Below are 9,640 nucleotides of genomic sequence, written 5' to 3'. Positions count from 1 at the left end.
TAATTTGTATGTTATGTAATGCATTTATATATATATATATATATATATATATATATATATATATATATATATATATATATATATATATATATATGAAAATAACACCCAGAGAGAGCAATAGAAAGGGTACGTTACCATTGTTGGTTTAAGATTTTCTTTCTAATCACTCAAGCAATTTGCAAAATCCTTGAACATGCTTTAAATAAAATCCGGTTATAGAGACTAAGTTCCAAACTTAGATTTACAGCTGGTTTCTTCATAACACAGTTCAAATTTCCATGTATATGAGGGTAATAAAAACACTAACTTCTTGCCTTCGAGATTAGACTTTTGTTCCATGCACATTTCCAGGCGTATTCACATCCACGTGCGTATCAGCAAATTCTATAAGTGAGATATGACCGATTCATTACTAACGGACAATATATCGAAAAACACGAGTTAAAACACATACAGATATATATATATATATATATATATATATATATATATATATATATATATATATATATATATATTGCAGAAGTAGAATTTAAGATGCAGCATTTATTGCCTTTAGGATCAAAGATAATGTTTAAACAAATGCTAAAGTTTCCTCTACATGTTTCAAATTGACCTTATCGTAAGATCAGCATCGAAATAATAAAAAGAACACCAACGATTCATATTGCTGTGCTATCGCTCGCAAAGCCAATCCATTCTAATATTTAGCCGAACTGTCTAGTTAAATCTGTTATGGAGTCCTAACTAACAAATGTATATCTCCCAATGACAAATAGTACGTTAACCTGCCACCTCATTTATTCAAATTGCAGCCTGTCGACATTGCATCTTCGCCCCTTTTCTAGCCAGAATATATTTTAAAACAAAATAATAAAATATTGCATTGCTGACATGATACGAATGGAAGTAAATACACAGCAGACATGATAATAATGGCGGTAACCGCGTATCTATTAATTTAATTATTCTTTACGGATAAGAAAGTCGAACACTAAATAAAGCCTTAGGCTCTATATAGGTCTTATTTGAGTAGGAATTGTACAGCAATGTAAAAGATGTAATAAATTAGTCTGATATATATATATATATACACACACACATATACATATATATGGAACATCAGACATTTTAATTTGATAATGTATCTAAGTAAATTCTAAACTGTCAGTGTATTGAAATAAATCTAAAACGATCTTTTTTCAGTTGGAGTTCCTCACACGTTATCTCTGTAATGATACATCTCAAATTTGGCTACTGGTAGACTAAAAAGTAGAGTATACAAGCAAACAAAGCATACCGATGCCATTTAAAAGGTACAATAGTATGTGCTTTTTGAATGTTGTACTCATCCGGAAAATAGTGTGTGTGTGTGTGTGGGAGAGAGAGAGAGAGAGAGAGAGAGAGAGAACAAGAGGCATGGGACGATATATATTTCCTCATTTCCTCTTTGATATCATTCTTTCAGTTGGCCAGGAGTCGACCAAAAAGCGGCTATGGGCGGACAGAACTGTATGACATTAGTGCGTGTAATAACGGCCTATATTCTTGCGCTGTCTCAATCCTAGAGTTCGAAAACACACTCTGCCAGGTAAGTGCACGGACCCGTGACTCTCTTAAGATAAAGAAACGAGTGAAGACAGCTCGATTCAAGTGAGGAAAAAGATAAGTTTAGGATAGGCGTGGAATGCAGCCTGACAGAAACAATGAGGTGCATGCGTGATAATGTAACTGCAGTATAAATAGCAAGTTTCTGTCCATGTTCTTCTACACTGTGGACGTTATTCTTTAGCCACTTTGTATGGCGTACAAGTTGCATGACCTTAATTGAGTCTGTGTGTGTTTTGAGCATTGCATCAGTTTAAAAGTACAGAATACCAAGTTCTTTATTCAAACATGAATTAGATCAAACGGAGTAGAACGAAGACAACAAACTTAAAGAAAACAGAGAATTTTGATCAAACAGACAAGATAACAGATGCAACTTGATAACATTAGACAAATTGGTTTCTAGTGTTGTTTTCTGCAGTACTGCGTTTTTATACGTTATTCAGTTATTGTTTGTACATCATATACTGTCCGGACGATTATATTCTGGAGTCTATTACTTAATACATGCATTTTGTTGTTGTAATAAATAGATATTCTGAAGAAGGAAATTGATAAGTCCATTATTTTAAATTGATCTGTGTGGTGTTCTTGAGAATATCGACAGTGACTTTGTCCCTACCTTTATATAATGACATGTTTTCGCATGCTAGGTTATTGAATCACATAGTTTGATTGTGACGCTTGATTACTGAGAGCATTCAGTGTTGGATTATCGTACGAACATTTATTGTACAGATAAACCTTTCGCCAGCCATACAGTCTGTTCCGCGGCTTCAAAGAGAAAGGCTGGGAAGCGTTACAATACATCCGCTCTGCACGTCCGCTGGATTTGAAATTACAGTTGCCTGACCAGCATGCGCTTCAGGTCCTATTAATAACAGTGTTACATTCATATTCAACCCGTGGTTCAATTTACAAAATTAAGCATTAGCAATTCTGATTTCGGTCAAATTTTATTATTCCACTGGGAGTTAGCTCGCTTGACATTAGCACGATAGTCCACTGTTCATAAGCAATTTGTCCATATGTGCCATAAAGGAAAAACGGTATCAGAGACCTCTGGTGCTTGATTTACTACTTTTTAGTGGAATTGTGTACTAAAGATGGACACTGAAAGTGAAAAGATGAGTTTAGGCATACAAGTGACGTTCAGAGTACATTAAGCATGGATTGTAAACGTGTAGACGCTGCAACCAGTGCTTGTGCAATGTGGCTTTTTGGAATACTTCTTCATATTTATTGTTGGATTGCTTCTGGATTCGGTTTTAACATAGGACATCCGTCAGGTAGGTGTACTTTTCATTTATGTTATCCTCCTCTCCTGAAATACTATCGTAGTCTTTAAAACAAATGTTCTAGATGCTTAATATTATGGAATCGCCGATCTTGCAAGTATCCAAGAGTAAAATGGCTTTAGAAACTGATAATGTAAAACATAATTCATTCAATATACGTGTCTTGTAATGAACAGACAGAGAAAATGTCAATCAAAAACAAATTATAAGACTAAAAAAAGTTTGATCATCAGTAAGAAATCACTATCAAATTGTATGGGTTAACCGTCAGGCATCATATACAGAAAAGAAGTAGCGCAAATCAACGGCTGCAAAAAATATTTTAAAAAGAGTGAGAAATATCTAAAGATGCCACGCTATGCAAGCGACAAAAATCAGTCAGAATTAAAGTACTGACACAATAAGAACGGACTTACCCATAAAACGGAAAAGAAATACTAATATGAATGAGACTCATTGGGAACATTCCATGAACACAACAGACGCATAGCTCAGTCCATTAAGTTGTGTTATCCTCGTATAATGCATCGCTTTATTCTGATTGTAGACAAACTGTAAATATATATATTACGTTCCCTAATAGCTCCAATATATGTTCATCACACTCGAATATAAACATTTGCCTTGACTAACATAGAAAAACGTTAATTATTCATACTTCTGCTATTGTCTTATGCCGTTGTGATATGACGAGAAAGATATGTACCAATCAAAATCAACCGAGAGAAGAAGGAATCATGACTCATAGTAGTAACAATATTTGTAGTGGCAGCAGCAGTAGTTGTAGAAGTGGTGGTAGTAGCACCAGTTGTAGTAGTAGTAGTAGCAGCAGCAGCAACAGCGACGTGACGGAAAGATAAATAGTGAATGCTTTTATTACCACTTGGAGGTTATTACACGTATTACCGCATCTGCTTCATGTACTGTCATGGCCGCAACTATATTAGTCGTTTTAATAACATCATTTACAATTTAGTGTCACTTCCATGCCAAAGTATATCTCACACAACGATTTCTTTTCAGTTACGAATGTGCAGAATTCTAGCACCCTGTGACACATTGATATGTGTCCCTATCTAGTTTTCAGCCAGTCTTTTTAAAGACATAACAAGGAGATTAATGCGAGCCGCTATCAAATTCACGTAATTAAATTCGACAGAACTACTTTTCAGAGCTCTAAGTTTGTTTCACACAATGTTCCAGATTACACAGGTGGTAAAACTGTAGTCAGAGATTCCTTTGACCCTTACCACATCATTTTTAATATTTGGACATTTATGTTGGGTTGTAGGGTCAGAGTCCATACCCTATCGAAAATATTAAATTCGCCGACACCATTTGGTGTCGGCATGAGGTAGACACTTACTAACCGACCCAGCAAACCTGAATGACCTTTCATCGAGATATACCTGCATGGAATCGATAGCAATGATTTATTTTCTCAGAAATTGCGATCATAGCATTCATTCTGTCTTTAATCCGCTGACAGACGAGGCGAAAGTAAAATGGTTGCTAAAATTTGAGCTGGATCCAGCCATTGGCATTATTAATCACGTGACTACACAACTCGAGCAAACTACATGTCTATGACATCAGAGGTCGTACTGTCACGCATTATCAACAATAAACAATTTCTAGTGTTGCTGTTGAAAAACAAATCGAACATGTAAACGAAGGTCAAGTAATTTTTATTGAGGAAATGAAAAAACATAAACTTCTCAAAATACTTATTGAGAAAATCATGATCGAAAGTTATTAAATCGTGCAGCAATTTGAATACAACCAGATTCATTATGCAGAGAGCACATGTCAGTGTGGTTGTCACGTAACACCAACAAAAACATCGCTGACGCGTGATCGGTACTTCTTGAAAATGGGCCGCTGTTCTCAGAATAAATATGTTGAGAATTAAGTGTGAATTATATTTATTTACAAACATGAAGTGACTTCTATATAATATATCCGAATTCTATGTACAACAACTTTGGAAATTTGTTTGTCGATATCACATGACTATTTGACCTCTGATGTCACCGAGATGTTGGTTGCGAGATTTGTATAGTCATGTTACTCTGAATGCAAATGGCTAGATCCAAGTCAAATTTCAGCAACGACGTACTTTCGTCTCCCGTGTCAGCGGATTAAAGACACGACGAATGCAACGCTCACGATGTTTGAGAAAATAAATCATATTCCTGTCGATTTCATGCAGGTATATTATTATGAAAGGTGTCGGCGAATTCCAACTTTTCGATAGGGAATGGATTCTGACCCTGCACCCAAACATAAATATCCAAATATCAAAAATGGGGTGACGAGTGTCAGAGAAAACTCGGACTAGTAAAACTGTAGTCCTGCAGCGTAAGACACATCACCCGATATTTTTTGTTTGGTGGGGTGATGGGTCTTACAGCCTAACTAACGGTGCTGTGTAGCGTGTTTTGATGTCGACTTTGTTGTTGTGGGGTTTAACGCCATTTTTCAGCACATGATAGGCTATGCATGGCGGACATTATTAATGGTGGAGGAAGAACCCGGGAAGAACCTCCGACCCACGAGAAGCTACTGGCAAGCTTTCTCACATACCCACATTGGCCGAATCCTACACTCGAACCCACGCAGACAGAGGTGAGATGGCAGTGATCCGTAACGGAGAGCGCTTTAGACCACTCGGCCACTCGGGGCCCCTATTTTTGATGTCGACTACAAGTGTAACGAAAGTCAGATTTTCAGGAATATCACACACAACTGACAACCAGTAACGACGCTTTTCTACAAAGTAAAGTTATAATATTTTTCTCAGACTTTATGTACCCAGATGTCTTTTCTTTAATACATTCACATTCTCAGTTCATTTGGCTGGAAAGCGATGAAAGCCGGGAATGCGGAAATCGGGTTAGGTTGAAATATTATTCTTTAACGAAACGAATAAAAATATATTATGACCATTTGAACTGTAAGCAATGTTTCGTTTCGTTCAAGAAACATATCCCCCACATGAACCTACTTGAACATACTATGGCAGACCTCGACTACCGTCGCATTGCAACAAATTCAAATGTATGTCAACGGAACATGAAAATGCGTCCAATTGATAGCACAGGTGCTCGACGCGAGCTTGATGTTAAGAAAAAAATAATAATCTAAAGGGAAAAAAAAATCTTACAGAGTGACAAAAATACCATAGATTACCCCGATGACCCGTTCTGACATAGGACCCTCTCTATCATAATATATAAGAGAGAAGGTACGGAACTTCCAAATACTTCGCTCCATCCATGACCCTCGATTTCCTTCTGCTATTTCCGTCTTTAAAGGCACGCGACCATACTATATGGCTTGTTTTACTTCCGAGATATTTTTCTATCCATCAAGCCATCATTGACTTTTCTGCGTTGTACCAAACTGAAGTTACGGGCTCCGAAACGTGCGATTTTCGCGAAGTTTTCCTTTGTGGACACTTCCGTGCTCATCTGAAAACCGGTGACAAGAGCGATATGGACAATGTTTTCAACTCTATAGTGCATCCATTCTTGACTTACAGAACAGCGGTAGATGCAAAAGAAAGTTTTTTTACTTACCATTAACTCGATTCAACTTTAGGAATCCTGTTCCATGCAAGTATTATACATTGTCTTCTTCTCTGCACAACACATCGAATACATGCATCTCTATTTTCAAAATAGGCGGCACTAACGTCAACGCCGAAATATGATTGGCTCAAAAGGTTATTCTTTTTATAATAGGAGCACGGAAGTGTCCACAAAGGAAAACTTCGCGAAAATCGCACGTTTCGGAGCCCGTAACTTCAGTTTGGTACAACGCAGAAAAGTCAATGATGGCTTGATGGATAGAAAAATATCTCGGAAGTAAAACAAGCCATATAGTATGGTCGCGTGCCTTTAAAGACGGAAATAGCAGAAGGAAATCGAAGGTCATGGGTGGAGCGAAGTATTTGGAAGTTCCGTACCTTCTCTCTTATATATTATGATAGAGAGGGTCCTATGTCAGAACGGGTCATCGGGGTAATCTAATGTATTTTTGTCACTCTGTATGATTTTTTTCCTTTAGATTATTATTTTTTTCTTAACATCAAGCTCGCATCGAGCACCTGTGATTGCTAGTGTCCTATTTTCATTCTGCCAGGACAATGACAGCACAGTAAGTATATTAACTACACATACATTAGTGGAAGATTGTTGATATAGGCTGCCAAGTGAGATATTCCTGAAACTTTGACTATACATTCCGATGTCAACCGTTATTTGGGTAGTAGTAGTTGTTGTTGTAGGAATTTACGCCATTTTCAGCACAATATAGGCTTTTTATGGCGGCCAGTATTACTGGTGGAGGAAACCCTGGAAAACCCCGGGAAGAACCACCGAGCTACGAGAAGCTACTGGCAATCTTTCTCACGTACCCACTTTAGCCAAGCCTGAAATTCGAACCCATGACACAGGTGAGATGGCAGTGATCCGGAACGGTGAGCGCTTTAGACCACTCGGCCATTCAGGACCACTATTTGGGTAGTAAGACATAGAACTAAAACAAAAACATGTGATATGTCTTACACTGTGGGACTAGTAAAACTGATAACCGACCTAGCGATAAACATGGTCAATGGGATTATAGTTAGGTCTATCACAAAGCACGTCGGATACGACTTACGGTCAGCAATATTGTTCAAGTCATTTAGCGTACAACAGTCCTTTTGAGTGCATTGGATCTAGCAAGGAAGGGATCATGTATCTTTGGGATTAATTGATATAAATATTATAAACTGATAACAGTTCAGAACTAATTAACTCACCTTGTCCTTGTCAAATGCAAATTAACAAAATAGAGACAAACAATAAACTCCAAAACGGAAATCATTGACATTATAAAACTTTACATGATTATAGCCTTTATAGAAGTATTATTTCAAAATTTTGGATATGATATCGTAATGGTGTCAACTCCTATAATAAATTGGCAATCTAGTAGGTTTTGACTTTTGACTTTTGACATTTGACTTTAGCTCCTTTAGAGGATCAAAAGTGTCATATATATCTTACTATAACAGGATGTAGCAGTTGGTTATATCCCGAATAATGGATTGTCGCATACTACTACTACTACTACTGATAATAATAATAATAATAATAATAATAATAATAATAATAATAATAATAATAATGATAATAATAACATTAACAATAACACGTAATGATTATAGGTAAGTGAATGAGAAACTAAATAAACCAATTCTTTTTTATTGGAAAATGTGGATTCTACGGTACATTTTAAAGTCTTTTTCGTGATCAGAATTTATTCTACTTTGTAACTTTTTAAAATGAGGACGGCGTCCAGTGCATAAAGTTTCTTTGTGGACGTCTGTACGAAGTTGATAATGATTCATTATTATAAATTAATTATTCAGAATATATGATAATAGTTTTGTAACTTAAATAACAACCATACAATGAATACGTACGGCTACTTATGGATTGATTAGGATTTTATTAGGACAGCGGGTGTCGTTCAATGGATATCGTAAATCTCAGTAGAATTCGATTGTGTGAGACCTAATTGAAAAATTAAATATCGATTATTTTGTTCACACCGTACTGATAAATGGAGAAGTTATTGGCCAAAACTGCAATGCTTGGGTAGATAGTGTGGATATTAAAGACCCACCAGATAAATTGCTGACATAGCTATCATTAGTGAGTGGATTTAACAAGGCTGAAAACTGTTCAGTATACGTGAAAATCGTTTTCCACGCGATCAAAGGTTTCAGGTCGTCGTGCCATACGTTTAAATTGTTTTTAAGAGTGACAATAAATATGCTACACGGCATTTGTCGACCAATCATCACAGCTATTATCCTTCAACATACGAGTGTCAATCTACAAAACATACAAGTGCAAACGCTGTTTTTGTTGATTGATGTACATTTGGCATGATGCTGAAGCTGCTGCTCCTGTGTGCGTTGTAGAAAGATATACGTGACATGCAATGAAAACTGTTATTTCCTAATGAATAGATCCATGGTGCGATCTTGTTCCGATTAGGTTTAAAACTTAAATTATTTCAGTCATAAATCCTTTTTCACATTGCATGAAAGGGTTATGTACCTCTCTGCATTTCTTGTTCGGAATTTTAAATTGTATCAAGGAAATCCTTGAAGTCTTACAAATATTAAAATAGTAATTCTTAAAAAATTTAATATTCAACTTGAAAATAAATTTTGAAACTTAATCATAATATAGACTTTAAACCCTTTTTATACATTTTCATTAAAAATAATTATAATGATACATGATTGGTTGTCTATAGGATGTTCTCTTGCATTTAACAGATCCCCGAAAGAACCGGAGAGAGAGAGAGAGAGAGAGAGAGAGAGAGAGAGAGAGAGATATAGGTCTATTATCACTAACGTCCGATGTCTAATATCGATCGTTATCTTTGTATCAAGATTAAAAGGTATTTTCCCAGGTCAACCTCAGTTTTTGTCATTTACAAGGATTTAAGAACACATCAATCACGATTTTATTGCTTCTCTGTGTTACTGCTATTGAGTAGACCAGTGCTACTTCACACAAGTTTAAGGACGTTAACGAGTCAACCAGGATCAATATTGGTGTCGGAAAATGAATTCTGGAGTGAATACTTTCACTCTTGACCTTTATTTATACAACTTTATTACTATCGAAACTTTTCGTTACTTCTTTCATATATGAATCATTCAT

The 9,640-nt window shown here is 36.1% G+C and overlaps 1 protein-coding gene across 3 annotated transcripts in view; it reads left to right on the top strand.

The window, feature by feature from the left end:
- The first annotated feature begins 1,407 nt into the window (after positions 1-1,407).
- The window catches only part of LOC149800877 (zwei Ig domain protein zig-8-like), a 44,915-nt gene continuing 36,682 nt past the window's right edge, over positions 1,408-9,640 (top strand). For 2 of the 3 annotated variants that reach the window (XM_089954897.1, XM_089954896.1), the window contains exon 1: positions 2,191-2,897. In XM_089954897.1, coding sequence (XP_089811023.1) covers positions 2,777-2,897 — 121 coding nt within the window. In that variant the 5' untranslated portion in view covers positions 2,191-2,776. Of the gene's footprint in view, positions 1,592-2,190; positions 2,898-9,640 lie in introns of those variants that run through there. The other variant, XM_089954898.1, reaches the window with a different exon arrangement.

The sequence above is a fragment of the Sinohyriopsis cumingii genome, chromosome 4 (genome assembly GCF_028554795.1).
Source record: "Sinohyriopsis cumingii isolate HCF-2022 chromosome 4, ASM2855479v2, whole genome shotgun sequence".
NCBI lineage: Eukaryota > Metazoa > Mollusca > Bivalvia > Unionida > Unionidae > Sinohyriopsis > Sinohyriopsis cumingii.
This window is presented reverse-complemented; position numbering and strand designations above follow the sequence as displayed.